Source organism: Mesitornis unicolor, unplaced genomic scaffold, assembly GCF_000695765.1.
Source record: "Mesitornis unicolor isolate BGI_N332 unplaced genomic scaffold, ASM69576v1 scaffold24495, whole genome shotgun sequence".
In the NCBI taxonomy this organism is placed as follows: Eukaryota; Metazoa; Chordata; class Aves; order Mesitornithiformes; family Mesitornithidae; genus Mesitornis; species Mesitornis unicolor.
In genome coordinates this window covers 24,763-42,618 of record NW_010187852.1, presented here as the reverse complement: position 1 = coordinate 42,618, position 17,856 = coordinate 24,763, and the positions used below count along the sequence as shown (strand labels likewise).

Here is a 17,856-nt window from a genome sequence, read left to right as displayed (position 1 = left end):
GGAATGCTTTTGAATGGCAGATTGTGTCAGTCTTCCCCAGTTGCAGATCCTTGCCTTTCTGGGTCGGAGGTTTCTCTAGCACTTTTGCAGTATTCCTGCACCAGATTTGTGGGTCTCATGGACTCCGATGAAGGGCCAAGTTACCAGAGAACCAGACCTTAGGATTTCACTTCAGGCTTATGGAGTCTTAAAAAGGACTATGCCCATACTGCTGAGGACAGCCTCCTAGTCAAACTCAGCCTAAATGCACAAAGGATGCCTTTCAGGCATTTAAACATAGTCAGTGTTGGGAAAATGGAGTGTAACGCATAAAAAATGGCACATGGTGGACTTCAGTGTTTACTTGATTTAATGCTGTTAGAACACAAAAGATCTCTGTGTCCTAGCTGTGTTTCCAAAATAGTAGCCATCATTTTCTGTTTGTTTTGAATTTGATGCTAGAGAGCTATGAGAGTCCAAATGTTTTTAGTGTACGCAGTGTAAAGAAAATGGGTTTTCTCAATGTTAGTGGCTAGAAAATCATTATGTGCTTGTTGAAAGCATGGTGCTGGGGTAGATTTCCTTAAAATTGATCTCAATGCTTTATGCATCCTTCTAGTATCCATTGAGTTGAAAGCTGTTTGTAATATAAGCACATTTTCTGGGTTTGCCTGAAATGGAGCTAATGCATGATAATATGAGACAAGAAGAAATTTCTTCATAGCGTATATATATTAATGCTTATGTGTCTCTGCATAATATGTTTGTGTGTATGTGCCATTTATATAAATATGCACACACCAACATAGGTATAGGTGACATAATCTATTTTGAAAATCGGGACTGAAGGCGGTATTTACACAATGCATTGTAGAGCTGTCCAATAAACAGACTGTAGGCTGTTTTCTCTGCACTGTGATGGATAAGCCTGCCATACTTATTCTAGCATTTTGAAACTCTGAGCATTTTAAAGTGCATATTTTTATTGCAGGCTAGCTTACTTAGTAGCTTTTTTAATTTCTTAGCTTGTATGTATGAATCTACTCCTACTCCTCAGAAGTCAGACCTGTATCTTGCCAGTCTTATAATAAGAGTTTCTCAGTTGTTAATGAACTATAACCTTTTTTCCTAGTCCTGAAACCTGTTTGTGCAGGAAATGCCACTTTGTAGGGAGCAAAGTTACTCAGAGTGGCCTTCATCAGCGTGACTTCTGGAGCACCATCTAGCTCTCCTGAAATAATGAACATTTTTGCCATGGCTTTTGCTGTGTGCTGGGCACAAAAGAATAACCCATGTACCGAGCTGTAATCTGTTGTACAGCAGTGATCTGAATATGTGATGATTCAATGCTGCATAATTTTTGCTGGCACTTGTTTGAGATGCCTTTGACACATGTAATGCAGCCATCCATGACTTGTAAAATCCTTTCATTATTTATTGTGTGCTGTCTAAAACACAATAGCAATGTGGATTTAATCTGTATATGAATTCTGTATGTAAATCTGTTAAACAAATTCTTCCTTTTCAGGACCTGGATGTAAACGGCATATTCTAATAGAAGTCTTTTTGGAAAACTGTATTAAAAACTTGAGCTCAAGCTAACACGCCTGGGTTATTTATGAACTGATGAAGCCATTGTGCTTCATGTTACCATATCAGTAACGTGGATGTCCTGGTTCTAGACCCAAAAAGTCAACACCTAGGCAGTTTGGTTTGGTAGATAGTTTGTTAGCTTAGTGCCAGCTAACACTTAATTGTCTGCTGGAAAGTACATTTAAATAACACTTGTTTAGAGCCTGCAAACATTCTCAGTAAATGTGAATTAACTGATTTAACATAAACTACACTCATCGGAGAATTGAAGCATTGCCCTGTGCCAATGTGCAATGTGTGTTTAATACAAGCTGCCTAATGTGTCATTGCTGCCTCTCGATCTTAGTGGATCCATATTTGATTTGCAGCTTAGTATGATTCAAAGTGATGAGAGAAAGAGACAGCTTCTCTGTTCCAGTGTGCCGTAAGTTATTGAAACCACATTTGCCTTAGACTGGGTGGTGAAATGAATGATGCATACCCAGTATGATTATACATGTCAAAAGTGAGCAGATGTTAGTGTGGATCTTCTCCAGACCAATAACATGGTAAAAGGCTGTTGACTGTATTTATTTGTAGACTGTACTGATCTATCAGACTGGTGCCCAGATGCAAGCCCTGGTGCCACCTTGGTGCAGCACTGCCAAACCTCTGCACCTCAGCAGAGATTTCTGGTGGTTGTGAATATCATCAGGAGGTTGCTGAAGGAAAGTCTCGTAGGAGCACCAAGGATAATCTGCAAGCCTGAAGTTGTGGTTGAATTTAATTTTAAAGCAGTGCTGCCCTCTGCTGAAAGGAATGCTCTCCTGGTTAAATCCAGTAGTAATGCTTTTTGTTACTTGAAATTAAGCAAGCAACTGATTAAAACTCTTCTGCAAAAAGATAGCATGTGTACTATTTATATTATTTAGTTGAAATTTATGCTTTCTCTAAATAATATCAACTTTCCTGTTTGTCAAACCCAGACCATGCATAGTTGGATGGGTGAGGATTTGCCAGCTAGGACAACTACAGCTTCCTCAGGGCCTGGTGAAGGAAACTTGGAAGAGAAATGTAAACAGGTAGACTAAAAGCCGAGTGCACTAATCACACTAATCGTATTTGCAGTCTCAGCCTTGACTGGGAGCTTGAAAAAAGCGTGTGTGTCTGTGGAGTAATTTTTGGCTTTGATGTGCTTTCCTGCTAACTTGTGGTCCCTTATAAACCTTATAATCAGGATATGAGGTCTTCCCCTTCTATGGGGCTGACAGTGTTGTGTGCCCATCGGCAACAGAAGTTTGAGTAACTTGAAAACTGCTTTGATATAACTCAGGCAACTACCTGCTTATTCTGCTTGGTCTGTTGGACCAGTGACAGCAGCAGTCATAAGGCAGGTGCTTGTATTAAGCTTAGGTCACTGACCACATTTCCACTCTAAAAATCAATGAATTTTTCCAGTTAGTCATGATCTTTTAGCTTAATTTGCCCAAACCATTTTAAAGAGACTTTATTATAATTCAACTAAGTTGCAGAGGTTACCGATTTTGATAAATCTGGCCAACACCCACTGTGTAGGTGAAAACAAAGAACAAAAGTTGCTGAAGCGTTTGTGTCACTTTGTCAGCTGACACTGTTGGACAGCATGAATTGCACTGACCTAAGTGAGAAACTTTGGGAACTGCTACTGGGTTGTGGAACCTGATCCTTTGCTGCATTGTTATAAGGGAAATAATGAAGTTACATAAGTGATCCTTTGCAAATGATTCAAGGACCTGACGTGGAGCCAGACCCCCTCACTAGAATAGTCAGGCTCTGAAGTCACTGGAGTTTCTCCAGCTCAAGCCAGCAGAGAACTGCTTCATTAAGATTAGATAATCTGTAGGGTCTACGTTATATGTCACTGAAAGGAGATGGATTGGTGTTCCACACTAATGGGACAGGGACAGGGACACAAAGGCAATGGAAAATTCAGATATTACACTCTTTAAACAATATATCATCAAGCACGAGTGCTGCATGGAGAATGTTTGTACATTGTGTACAGAAATAACTTTTTATTGCTTGTTTTAAATTTATCTACTCCTTCAGTAATCTAATGAAATAAGGGCCAAGGTTTTCAGAAATGACCAGTGAGTCTGAGATTATGAGCATGTCCTCTGTTTTGTCATGAGCTGGAAGTCGACAGATTTAAAACTCTTAGAAATATTATCTGTAAAAGATGTCCTTAGACTAGATAAATGTATGCTAGATAAATGGAACTTTGAGGATTATCAAGTGTGTCCAGATCTAATTATTAGACAAGTATAGAAATGCTGCAACTGATATTCTTCATTACTGAAATAAAATTAGCTGTATTAGAACTGGGTAATATTGTAAGAGTGAAACTTGGAGCATGTTATCAATGTGATTTCAAGCTAGCGTGGACCTTCCAGCTTTTGAAGTCAGTGGTAACAGTGTTCTTGATTTTATCGTAGCAGGAACCAAGACCTTTGTGAGCTAAATCTTAAAGTAGGAAATCGTGGCTGAACTTGCACATAGTGGTTCTTGCTTGAAATAAACCTAAAAGTGCAGTTGGATAGCTGAGGATTTTTAAAAAAGACACCCATGTAGCTCCAGTGTTGCTTCTGAGGGCTTTACTGGAGCACCACTCCCAGGCTATAGTAGTGCTTGGCTTTATTTCAAAAAGCAGACTATAGAGCTGCTTTCTTTTAGGCCACATAAGTTAGTAAGCATTGTGAGTGAGTGTTCAGCGCTCCATTCAAAGCCTAATGACCTATTTGCAAGAAACAGTAAAGCTACCGAAGAGCTACTGATGGACACTCCTACAAACAGGCTGTACTTTGGGCAAAGTGGGAGGGTGGGCGCAGTCCTGTTTTCATTAAAGCCAAAACAAAAAAATGGAACAAAATTGAAGTGACACCTGGGAGTTGGAACTTCCCTGAGATACTCCTGTAGCACGATGTCTGTGCGATCAGTGTTTGCATGTCAGGGTCAAACTGTACCAATTGGGTAACTCTGCGTTTGAAGGGAAACCACAGGATCACAAAGTCCCTGGAGGAACTTTGGTGAAGATTTTGCTCAGATCTGTGAGATGCATCTTAGACCTCTCTGGCACACAAGAGCGGTACTTCCAGAATGTCACGTCATGGAGCGTGTGTGCCCTTGTGCCTGTCTTGCTCTGTTTACTTAGGAGGTCTCCAAGGATGACTTTGTTTCTAACTCATCAGTGGGAGATATGTGGGACAAAGGTATCTGAAATCCTTTCCCACCTCACTGTACTTTGGGCAGCTTCTGACTTATCAGTTCATACCTCTAGGTATTCTAATCTCTGAGCAATCTCTCAACCTGGGAACCTTCTTGATCAATTTTCCTGTGGGTTTAGGGTTTTTTTTGTTGTGTTTTTTTATTTTTTCTTAATCTCAGTGAATGGGAGCTGCTTGTTCTGACACAGAGGATCTGCATGTCCCATTCCTAACCATCCAGCATTTGCATGCTGTTCACAAATAGGAATGAACTTTGGCATGACTTGTCACTTTGCGTTCACCTCAACATGATGACTGTTGTTCTGAGATCTCTTGTTTGCAGTAATATTTTTGTTAGAGAAAATACTATGTTGGTGAAAAATTAAAAGTTCTTGGATCAAAATGGACAGAAATATAAGTCCTTGTTGGATGCTAGGCAGGCTTCATGACAGAGTTGCCCAAAACTTCAGGTCAGAGGAGGGTGGAGTATGGAGTTTAAAAAGCCACAGGGAAAATTATCTTCCCACTTCTTTCATCCTTAGATCTTTAGTGTGAAGTGAATAATGACCTACTGTGTTTCTGCTCAAGTCAGTGAGAGTTTTGGCAGGAGGGAGCATGATCCATCTGAAAGGAAGAGTCTGAAGACCTCTTGTTTGCTGCAGTCCTTGGAAACCTGTTGAGTGTTATGTGCCTCAGTTTCTTTGGCCTTATGAAAAGGATGTTACTTATCAAACGTTCATGGATGGAAAATGTTTTTATATACAAATCTGTGTTACTGCAAATTGGGGCTGATGAGCAGAAGGAACAGTATAGCTTGAATTGCAATTTGCACACTGAAACAATGAGGTTCTTTGATTCCCTTCCACTATGAAGGGGGTTTTGTGTACCCAAGTTCATCATCTGCTAAAGGATTCCACTTCACAGGGAGCTGCAGATACTCTTAATTATTACAACTTCACACATTACTAAAAATTCCTTCTTTGAATCAATGAGAACAGTGGATGTACAGTTATTGCCACAGCAGTGAATTATGTTTTTACCCTCTTTAAAGTTCTTTTTCATTTTTAGGAAGTTTTAGAAAGTCCCTGAAAGGTCAAACACAATTGTCTGCTCTTCTTTAGTCTTTATGTGTGCTGGTCCAAAATAAGAGCATAAGTATGTTTTACTTCTTACTTTGTGAGCCTAAGCTGCTGCTTTGTATCCAGATATGTATTTGGAAGGTTGGTATGGCTGCACCCCAGTTGGAGAAGGTGGTGCTGCAGACCATCAGAGGTCCTTCATCATTGCTTTGTTTTTGTTGTTCTTTTAATCAATTCTTATATTTTTGTATATTTTCAAGACAAAGACAGGTAAAAAGACCCCAGAATTGATGCAATCCACATAGGTTTTATTCTGCTGCTGAAGTCTAGTTATGTGATGTTAATTACTTTTGCAGATCTGCACTCTGTGATTTATCCTGCTTCCATTCCCGTTTGATTCCATTGTCTTAGTTTAGGCTATGCAGAGCTGTATGTTTGCTGATGGAGTTAGTGGAGATCCTGTTGTGGCAGCTGTTCCTCCAGGCACATAGGGTAAACCCTGTCCAGTGAAATTTATGATAAAATTCTCATTTTTTTAATGATACACTGGTTTCACTTACTGAATTTAGGGAGTCCGGTGGGGTTTACCCTATCCATGGATGAGAGAAAGGTGGTTCTCACCATCTCAGTAGATCTCCCACTTGAGATGCAGTCTTCTGTTGCTGACACAGCCTCAATGGTGAGACTTGCAAGGAGAGGTGGGAACACAGAAGCAGGAATTGATCCCTCCTTCACATCTCAGAAGTTAATGATAGAAATGCATAAGTATAGTGTAAGCTCTTAAAACTAAAAAGTTAACTATACCAGTTAGCAGTGCTTTATGACACATCATAAAGTATATGTAAAAAAAATTTGTCTAGTATGGTGAGAGTCTGAATGAAACACATTGTTTACTGCAAGGATCGTTACCAGCAGAATGCATACACTTTTCAAAGAATAAAAACGTATTGTCTTTTCTTTCTTCTTCTTTTCAGGCAGCGCAAATAGTCCTGATTTCTCTCTTTGAATTGAACACTCCTGAGTTTACCATGTTACTTGGTGCCTTGCCAAAAACGTTCCAGGATGGTGCTACCAAGCTCCTGCACAACCACCTGAAGAACTCCAGTAACACCAGTGTGGTGAGAGGCCTTTGTCCTTGCAAACAGCAGAGCCCCAATTACAGCAGCTCATTGAGAAGCTGTTGCAGATGTTCAGTAGCGTGAATTATCTGTAGCTGTTGTCTTGAAGCAATATGGCAAGAGAGGCTTCTGTTTGATGTTGCTTTTAAAGAGACCATTAAAACAAAAAATGCAGTTATTTTTAAATTAAATTAAATTTTGTCATAACCAGTACAGACAAAATAGTACTGTTTGAAAAGAGTGCTTCTCAGTAATATCTTTGAGATCTACAAGGTCTCAGCAGTCTACACCTATCACCTTATGTTGTGGTTTTACATGAAACTCTTACATATTTTTATTTGTCTGAAGGAATACGTTAGTAGAGGATTTAAGTGTGCTTCTAAACTTCTTTTTCCCTCAGAGCAGCAAGGATTAGGGTATTTTTTGCCTTTTTTAATGTGAAAATCTTGTGAAACTTGATGGAATTTGAACCCTCCTATCTTCACACTTCTACAGGGACAAGTAGACCTTTGTGCAAGCTAGAACTGCCACATTAGGCTTCCAGGCAAATGGACTGGATTCTCCCGTACCTCTGACTTTGTGTGAAGAGAGTTAAAATTGGGAGCAATTTCTGCTCGTTTTGCTGTGGTATAAATAATTGTGCAGGCCAGTGGAAAAAAATATAAGTTAGATTGCTTAGTTGTGCATGTAACAAGCACAATCAGAATGCTGTAGACAATGTGGAAAATAGCTGCGTAATTAAATTGCTGAATTCCCAGGGTAATGATCTGCATGCTTTAGAGCCTGGCAAATCATGTCTGAGAAGCTGGGTAGCCTGGTGGATCGGTAAACTATTTCTCTGGCAATATTTGCAGGCTGTCGGTGTTGCATAGTTAAAATTGCAGGTGATGTGGATTGTAGAGAAGTGCTTTCTTTATCCTCAGAGCAGTACCTTCAAGAACATATTAATGATTACAGGAACCATGGATGCAGATTTTTAGGTCGAGAGCCAGAACCAAAACTGTGCTGAGCTTGTCTAGCACAAACAAAGGCAGTATTTGGACCTGTTGTTGTTGTTGTGTACTCCTGCCCATGCGTTCCAACGCGTTGTTAATCCCTTTCTTCCTGCTTCTGTGCCAGGGTTCCCCCAGCAATACCCTTGGTCGGACTCCTTCCCGGCACTCCAGCAGCAGAACCAGCCCCTTGACTTCTCCTACCAACTGTTCCCATGGTGGACTGTCTCCAAGGTAATGTGGCAGGCTAATTAAATCACTTGCAAAATATGAAAATATTTCAACACTGAGTGTGCATTTGAAGAGTATGACTCACTTTGAAAACAAAAACAAGACCAACAGTTTACAGCAGGTTTCTCCAAAGGAACAGGGTTTGAACATGATAATACATGGTTGGTGATTGACTGTAGTATTCCAGTCCTCATGTTATCTTCGTAATCTTAATGTCTTATATTATTAATTTTCTTTCATAACTAGGCCTTCTCCAGAATCACATTTGTGGGTTCAATAAAGGTAATATTAAATGGCAGCATTAGAAATGAGGTCTTGTTGAGGTTGCAAATATTAAGTATATGATGACTTTGAGGTCAAGGGTTTCAGACTGTGTCTATTTTTTAGGTGTGCCCTTGTGATCAGTAATTGATCTGACTGCAGTACAGTCCTTGTGCTGCTGAGAGAAGTACTGGATCTCCTGTTCCTCTCTTATGCTTTGTGAGGGTGCAGAACAAGCAGAGGTGGTGATTGTTTCAGTGCTGAATACCTCTCAAATCACTCCTGGCTGCTCACCAGCAGAATAGTGGCCTGATCCTTTGGACAGTAGGTCTGTTGCAACCAGGTGTTTTTTCTGAAGTTGCAGATGCTACCCTACAACATATTGGTCCACTCCAAAACATTTTTTTGAGCAAACATGGACGCTTGGTTATTGGGAATGTACATGTTTTGCACCACAGAAATTTAGAGCAGAGAAGATAGGAATTTAAACAGTATGTCCCAGGGCCACAAAAATATTGGAGGGATTAGGCTGTTACCTTTGACAAGCTCTGATTCGTGCTGGCAAAGCTTAAAAGCTGTTGCTCTTGTCAGCCTATCCTCTCCATAGGAGGTCACTCCCCTTTGCCATGGTTGAGACAGAAGGGAAATTGTTGGGTGAGGGCTTGCAGTTCATGGTCCAGTGTTGTAATTGACAGGAAAATCTGTTGATCAACCCTGTTGTGACTTGGTAAACACTGTCTGGAGGGATGCTTAAGCATGCGAGTTCCCCTGTGTCAGAAAAAATACAGGCTTTTAGCCTTTAGTAAGTAGTCAAACTAATTCCAGCAGCATATGAGGAGCACACGGGGTTTCCTGAGAAAATTTTGGATATTTAAATAAATTTTTGTGACCCATAAATCTGCTGTAATCTAGAACTAGACTGAGAGTTTGCAAGCCAAGGTGGAGTTGCCTATTATTTTTTTCAACAAAGGTTTCATTAAGAAATTAAGTGGTAGAGTTTCAGGGGAATCATTCCAATGTCCCTTTTTGACTAGTTTGAGCATTGTTGCCCTGCTGATTTCTGTCATGGGAAATTATAAACTGAGATATGTCTCTGGTTATGTTGTAGCTTTGCTGACCATGTTTGCATGTGACACTTATTTTATAAATCCATGGCCTTGTACCGTGCATCTTGGGTTTTGCCATTGGGACACAACTGTGTTTTGCCACATCACTCACTGCTTTTCAATTTTATTTTTTTTTTGCATTCTTCTCACCTCTTGGTGTCAAGATGTACATATCAAAATACTGATTAAATCATTCAGCGTGAGTGTAATTCTTTGTTGTTGCTGTTGTTTTCTAGCATTTTGGGTTTGGGAGCTGGAGGGGTTTTTTGTTTTTTTTTCCCATGTGATGTTTCCAAGGAGCAGTTAAAGGGAACATGTTATTCCAGAGCCCTTTGCCATTAAGTTGTCAAGACCAAAACTGCCACTGATGCAGTGGGCCAGGAATTTCCTATAGAAAAACAATCGTTCCTTCAATTTTCTTTGGTGTTCTTGGAGATGTTAATCCAAAAATTTAGGCGTCTTTTCAAGAAAGTGTGTCTCGCTTCCTTGCTGGATTTAGTTATTCAAGAGTGATGTGTAAAAGTTACTCTTCAGTGATAGGTGAAGGTGGATGCTTCTGTAAAAGCCCTTTAAAATATTTAGGGAGAGGAAGTTCTAAATTTTTGGTGAATGACCTCTGAGCAGTAATTTTTACCATTTGTAGGAAGGGCTGTAACAAATACTGCAAATCGGTGGCAGCAGCTTCCGATGCTCTGCTAGACTGCATCCTTCTTGAAAATGTCTTGTGTAGCACAGTTTGAGCATGGTCCTGACTTACAGAATGAGGGAGAATTTAGCTCTGTTTCTGAAGAGTACACGTGGTTGTCCTTCTTTCAGAAAAAAAGGCTTTGGAAGGTGCACTGACAGGTTACGAGAAGTAGGGTACACTGCAGGATTGCAGTTGTTGGTATAGAGACCTCTGTGTCATGTTTCCATTACAGATGCTTGTCATTTGCTATTCATCACTAGAGTAAAATGTCACTTTTCTCTCTACAGACTTGGAAAATGAGCACACCCAAGTTGTTCTGATAGCAACTTGGTTGTACCGAGGTTGTGTATGCCCATTGCTTCCTGGGATGCTCCATGTGGTGGCCCTGCTTACCTTGTCCGTGCCAGTGTCTTGTGCAGGCAGCCTCAGTGCAGTCAGTTGAAGGATTTGCTCCAGTTCTTACTGCCTGCTTTGGTTTTGAAGATTATGCTTTCCTTTGAATTTTTTTCTTGATTCTCAGATTGGAGGAGTCATATCTAGAGATGTATTTGTCTTCAGGGCTAGGATATGTGTAAAAGTGATAGTTTGGGTTCTGTAGGAATATAAAAATGCTGCTAAGCATAGCTGCTCCCCCACATTACTAATGGTTTGTGGATGATATCCTCAGTGTTAATCAGCAAGGCTTCATTGATACGGACTTTCTGTAGTGTGTACGTATGGCATTGCCCTTAGGTCACATTACTTCTCCCATGTTATTGCCATCACAACTGAATTTCAGGTAACTTTTTTATTTTTTGTGTGTGTGTGTGTGTGTATTTGTGTATGTGTACTTGAGCTCTCTGGATTGATTTTGAGTGTTTTGGCTGAACTGGACTTTGCTGATGCAAACAGCTAATTTGCCTACCCAGATGATAACATCTGCTGAAGTATCCCCTGGTGTTAGTGTCTTCAGAAGGGTAATGTGCTGAAATCAATTCAGGACCTCGGGCAGAGTCCTTTCTTCTTCTGCTTTCATTTGCTCCATTCAGTTCTGATTCATGATCATTAGAACATATCCACTGCATCTGTGAATTACTTCGGCATTTGTACCAGCTCTTTTTAACCTTCACAGATTTAGTTTCTGGGGAGAGGAGTTCTGGAGGAAAGACGTGTTTTCTGAAGAAGAAAAGCAGAAGAGGGCACTTGGGAAGACTGAAAATCATAGGCAAAAATACAGACTTCTGAGAAGAAAGAATGTTTCCTGGGCAATGCTCAGATGAACAGCTTGAGTTTGTGTTGATCAGAGAAAATCTTCTGAGATTTAGTAAATGATGTAGTATGACAAAAAGGAAAATGCGAAGCTGTGGAGTCCTCCAGTGTATGAATACTGTTCTGAATGGGAAGTGAACTTCTGTAAACGCGAATGTTACATTCAGGTTGTGAATTTTCACCTAGAATTCTGTAGGAATACTTGAAGGAATATCAAATGATTAATAGATTTACCTTACTGTTTCTGCCTTTATTGGTAGCCCCGAAACCTGTCTGTAGTTCAGATTATTAAAAACCCCCAAATTTAGTCCCTCAAAGATACCTAGAGGAAGTGCATAAAAATAAAAGGCTTACGATTTTATTTCTCCGTGTAAGTTTGCATGCTTGTTTTGTCACTGACGATAGAAAATACTATTAAAAATAAAATCTGACAGTTTTAGTATTAAGTTGAGTGAGACAGGGCATGGAAAAAAAGAGTTAGAATAAGCCACCCACCCACCTTGCACAATAAAGACAAGCCTGCATTGGTTTGGTTGCCCATTTGCAGGTAGGTGAGACCTGATCAGCAGCCTGGGTGTCTGGGGTATTTCTATAATAGCTGCATGTAACAGCTGTTAGTTTTGGTTGCTGGTTAGTGAGTGAATTTCTTGACACCACTTTTTAGAGTAGTTTTCAACTGGCTTTGCTGCTGTTTGCGCTGGAGCAGTTCTTGCCTTTTTTGCCGCTTCTGATCTTGCAATACCTTTCACTTGTGTTATATGCAAATATGACTTTCCAAGACAGCGTACTTAATAGAAACAAAGCAGGGTCCTGAATACTCCATCAGCTCAAGCATCTATGTTCTCATTTAGAAGACGATTTTGAAAGGGCTTGTGGAAGTTTGAGAGATCTGAATCGACTTACAGGCTGGTGTAATCCAGTCTTTCCAGGTTTGTCTGCTGAGACCTGGGCCAAGTCCCCAATGTACATGATACATTTACACTCTAGACTGACTTTCACTTGCTGCGTACTGGGAGTCAGTTTGAATCTGGTGAAATGTGATCAGGTCTCGAGCCCTGCAGAGGTTTGCTGTTTGTGTAGCGCCTGACTGCAGGCTCTTATAGAGGCACCAGGAGCCAGACTTGACAAACTACCTTTGGGTGTCTGATAAAAGCAATCAGTTCCGACTTTCCTCTCTTCTCGCAAATACCTGCTTAAGGTTTGAATACAGATGTGTCATCAGGGATTATTCACTTGGAGCATTTTAAGAATTGGTTATAGAGGCTATATCCATTTGTAAAATTTAGTGGTTAGTACAAGCAGGGACTATTTTATGTGAACCGTATCATTGTTAGGAATGAAAGTGGAAATTAATAATGAAGGCCAGAACAATGACTTATGGGGCTCAATGGAGTATTCTTGTTTAATTTTGTTTCTATTAATTTTTCTCTCTCTCTCCAAGGCAGCATGACAGCACTAAGCCACTCAGATTATAGTTTTTTTTTTCTTCCCTCTCCTTTCTCTGTTTTTTCTCTCTTTTATTTCTCCTCTGATCACGGCAGTCGGTTCTGGGGTTGGAGTGCAGACGGGCTGTCGAAGCACCCCCCTCCCCTTTCTCAGCCTAACTCCATCCCCACTGCTCCTTCCCACAAGACTTTCAGGCGCTCTTACTCTCCCAGGTAACAAGCTACCTGTTAAACCAACTTGTCTGAGGTGTCACAGTATTATTACCTTTCACACTGTGAGATTTATTCAAATGAGACTAGTGATTTGCAGAGGCTTTGGTTGGAAAAGGAAAAGAGATGATGGTAGCTGTCAGAGAGCAGAGGTGGCAGGCAGCCGCTTGCTTGCTTGCTGCTTGGGGAAGATGTTGGCATGCAAGTGCAGAAAAAAGTGGATTTTTCCAGACTCTTCCTCACATTTCACAGTTGGTTTCCAATGCAGAACACAGTTGCTGAGCACTTTTGGCAGTCACTGGTTGCATTATAATAGCATGGGCAAGATCTTTCAACTTGACCACACTGTGCAACCAGCACGTGAGCACTTTCAGACAGGCAAATACAGTAGTAATTTCACATCTACAGTAGTAGGACATAGGACAGTGAGGATTAAGCTTGCATATGTGATTTTTACCAGCTGCTTGCACAGTGGAACATCCTGAAAATCTGTAGTATTGAAACTGAAATTGTCCTTACCATAAGATTTAGAGGTTATCAATCCCTAATTTTGACATCTCTTCTTCCTCCTGTGCTCTCACATTTTGTTTAAATCTGCATACAGATCTTTGATCAGTATACTGGACTAAAGCTGTGTACCAGTTTTAATCAAAGAAACCTTCTGAATACAAATTTAATTTATCAGATCTCTATGTTAAATTCCTTGGATTTTTTTTTTAAAGCTTATATCCTCACTTTCTATAGATGTGGGTTTCCCTGACTTAAATGCACCTGTTACCCAAAGAAAGACTATATGTGGTCTTTCCTTGAAGCAAGTAGTTCCTAATGAAAAACAACTGATAAAAAAGCAAACAGATTGTTTTTTTAAGGGCTCAAAATCTCTGAATCTGTGATGTCTGAGAGAAAATAGAATCTCGTAGTCTGTTTTTTTGTGAATACCTGCAGAATTAAAATTTAAATCAGCATTCTGACTGCTCTAGGAAACTAAGATATCTGTAGAAGAGATCCAAGTTGATTTTTGGAGTTAAACTAGTTGAGAATTTTTTTCTTCCTTTCATTACCTGACACCGAGGTTTGGAGTAATTTGACATGTATTCCAGCCCAAAGCCTAAAAGTGCAAGGAAGTGGGTTACTGTGTACTGCTTGAGCATGCTAAACTATTGATTGTTTACGCATAGTTTGGATTGGAAACTGAAGTTTATGGAAGTAACTTGTATTTCATGTCAGACTGGAAAACAGCCAAATTGTGTCTTGATAAACTTGCAGAGAGCTGCATTGTTTTAGTGCAGCAGAAGATGGGAAATAATGTTGTGACATCCTTAAACTCTGCTCATCTCTACTCACTTCTTATTCATCCTGTGACTTTCCTCTAGCTTCTGCATGGGTCATAATTTCTTGTTTTCATTTTGTGCCTTTTTTTTCCTGAAAGGTGAGTGTAGTTCCATTTTATTTTTATTCCTCTCATCGTGTTGTCTCTGAAGTATTCCAGCACACATACTGCCAATAGACGTGTGTGTTCACATGTAGAGTTTTCATTCATGTAGAACACAGCCATAATGTGATCTCCTACAGAGGCTTACTCTTGACATATGAAATCACTGGATTCTTTAGATTTTTATTAAAATGTGTTTTTGTGCTTTGAAAAATGCATCAGATCAGTGACTCTTCGTTGAGAAGTTGCCTTAGTCCTTTAGCATTGCAGGGTCTGTACTTTGTTCTAGTATTTGGTAGTAGTACAGGACAAAAATAATTCCTGAAGAAAGAAGTGATGATTTTAGCAGAAGATCTAATGTCAGTATATCTGTGATTATTTCTCGGTTATTTTTCCGTGAATTTCATTATGTGACCTTTGGTAAGTCACATCATCTCTTGGAATGGGTACATGAGTACAGTCATGTGTATGCGTTCTTGAATGGTGGCTTCATTGCAGTTAAGTATTGTATGAGGAACCCCTTAAGATCTATGAATTAAACGTGTTTGAGCTCAACATTAATATTTTCAAGATCACATGAAACAGAGGTTGTCCTGTCCTTGCCTGATACTTACGAAGAGTCTAAAAACTGCCACCACAGTGTGTTAGTGTCATTCAGCTGCCTAAAAAGCCTTAAATACTTTGACCTCTGTAGGTTTATAAAGAGCTTTTGTTTCCTGGTCTTTTTCTGTTCTTTATGTAGTTTCTTTTTCTTCCTGGCCTGACAGACGTTGGAAGCTGGGGAGTTGTTCTTTGGATTCTCTGGCAGAATATTTGGTGCTGATGCCTGTGTGATTGTAGAGTAAGCGCGTTGCTGGGGAGCCAAGGATTATGGCTATTTTCAGTGTGTTAATCCCAAAGGAGTCGGGCAGCACCAGTCTTATCCTCTCTCTGAAGTTCCTGAATTTCTTCCAGAAAATAAAAAAGTAGTGGTTCTAGATATTTAACATCCTACTTTTAGTTCTGTAGAAAATAATAGCTGTGTACCCAGGATTCAGAAGGGATTTCGGTTTTTATTTTTTTCCCCACCCATCTCATAGGGAGTTTCTCTTGTGGAAAAGGAGCACAGCTCTTTGTTTGGCCATCCTCCTCTAAACCCATCCTGTCATCCTTCCCCAGCTGTTAAGAAAGAGTAATCTACCCCTGTAGGAAGCCGCTTCTTGCCATTTATTGACAAACAACTTGATGTAAATGTCTCGAATTCTTTTGGTTTATTTGCTTCTGGCTCTAGTAAGATTGGAGACTCCCCCAGAGAAATTGTTCTCAGTTACTGTGTCTCTTCATTAAATCTCTCTTGGAAAACTGATCATTGTGCAAACTCAACTTCTCCGAGTTAGAGCAAAGCCCTGCCAGTAATGCCTTTTCATTTTCTCCAGCTTTTGTAGGAGCTTCTCTTCTTAGCTGCATCTTTTCATATCATCTGCCCTTACATGCCAGGCATTTTTTTGTGGAACTTAATTTTGGATAACTCCTCAAGGAATCCCAAAACTTGTGTGGCTTCATGCTACTGAGGAATTTCTGAGGAACAGACAGACTGCAAGAAAGCATCATATTTGAGTGAGAGAATTCTCGAACTTAGGCTCAATACTGACATGCATCTTTTATCAAGGCATCATACAAGTGGTTTTGGTTATGCTACTCTGTAAGTGAAAATGGGACATGTTAGACTAAGGTTTACGTCAAGATGTTTTTTCCGTTCCATTTAAATGTGTCATATTTGAATCCATTCATAGAATATATTTGACACATTATGAAACGTAAATTTCATTGATTTCATTTCCATCAGCTGTCACAACCCTTTGAGTTCTCATAGTGCCTGTTTTTCTTTATTTTCATTTTTAAACAACACCATTACCATGCTGGGGATAGGTTTTTTTTGGTTTACAGAAGCTAGCACACTCAGTGCTGTGGAATGTAACAAACAGTGGACCTGGTTTCCCCTCACAGTGATGTAATGCCACTGATTTCAGTGGAGCTTCCCCTAGATTTAGCCCCATTTGAGGGGACGCTCACCCAAAATCTGCTTTGATTGTATCCATGTTTTGTTACAAGTCACTGTTAGGGTATGCCAAATCATCTGTCTCTGGCTTGGCATTGTTTCTGTTAACAGTCAAAAGCGGATTCCAGTTTCATGTGTAACATTTTGTCTGCGTTTGGTCTTTAGTATGCTGGATTATGACACGGAGAACCTAAATTCTGATGAAATCTACAGCTCTCTTCGTGGAGTCACAGAAGCGATTGAGAAATTTAGTTTCCGTAGTCAAGAGGACCTGAATGAGCCGATCAAACGTGATGGAAAGAAAGACTGTGACATCGTAAGTATTTGATTGATTAATGTCTTCAGATAAGTGAAAATTCAACACATTGTGTTCAAACCTGGCTTTGGATTGTTAGTCTACAAAATCGGGTTATTACTGCTGTATTCTTGCAAATGTCTTTAATTTATTGGTTGGTAGCTTATACCTGACTTATGGGGTCCAACTAATGTAGTCCCTTTGAACTCCTGCCTCCTTTGAAACATGCTCACTGGGTTTCTGCGGGAGTTTCGTGTATGAAGGGTACAGTGTTGGTGTTCCTCAGGCTCAGCATGGCTCCACGATGGCTTTTTCATGGAGTGTGTGTAGTCAGGTCTGTAATGAGAAATGTTAGTTCTCAAAATGCATAGGTGGTTTCCCTCATAGGCTTATCACTTCAAATATAGGAAGGGCCTGTAATCACTCCAAGTGCACAACTCGTATGGTACCTCATACCGCGTGAAAGCTTACAAAATCGTCTACCATGTGAGATGCTATTTGTTTTAATTAAATATGTGGACTTCAAAATCTGTGGGAGCCTTAAACGATGATCCTTATGGTTCCCTTCCAATTTGACACATTCTATGAATCTGTGACAGTTTCACTTCCTATCTGAGCAAACCAGTTTAGATTAGCAGATTAAGTTAGCCTTCAAAGCTAAAAATTCTTGTTCTGAGATCTTTCTTTGGGACCCTCCTATTGTTCAAGTTAGCTTACTAAGCATTATCTGATCTCTGTCAGTGGGTTATGAAGTTTTATGAGGAGGATGTTGCTTTTACTTCCTTTCCTTTCTAAGCAAACTGTTCCTATTCCAAAGCTTATAATCTTTGCCAACTTGTGCAGTTTTAGCAATATTAACTTAGATTTAGCATAGCTTTTTGCCTTATGATCATAACAGATTTTTGGAACAGTTGTAGTTA

General features: G+C 39.9%; 1 protein-coding gene across 1 annotated transcript in view; it reads left to right on the top strand.

The window, feature by feature from the left end:
* Nucleotides 1-17,856, top strand: part of CLASP1 (cytoplasmic linker associated protein 1) — a gene marked incomplete at its 5' end in the record, with an annotated part of 89,311 nt that overhangs the window by 53,449 nt on the left and 18,006 nt on the right. Inside the window, 4 exons of the mRNA XM_010185606.1 lie at nt 6,847-6,990; nt 8,110-8,216; nt 13,058-13,174; nt 16,807-16,957. Of these exons, the coding sequence (XP_010183908.1) occupies nt 6,847-6,990; nt 8,110-8,216; nt 13,058-13,174; nt 16,807-16,957 (519 nt within the window). The remainder of the gene's footprint in view (nt 1-6,846; nt 6,991-8,109; nt 8,217-13,057; nt 13,175-16,806; nt 16,958-17,856) is intronic.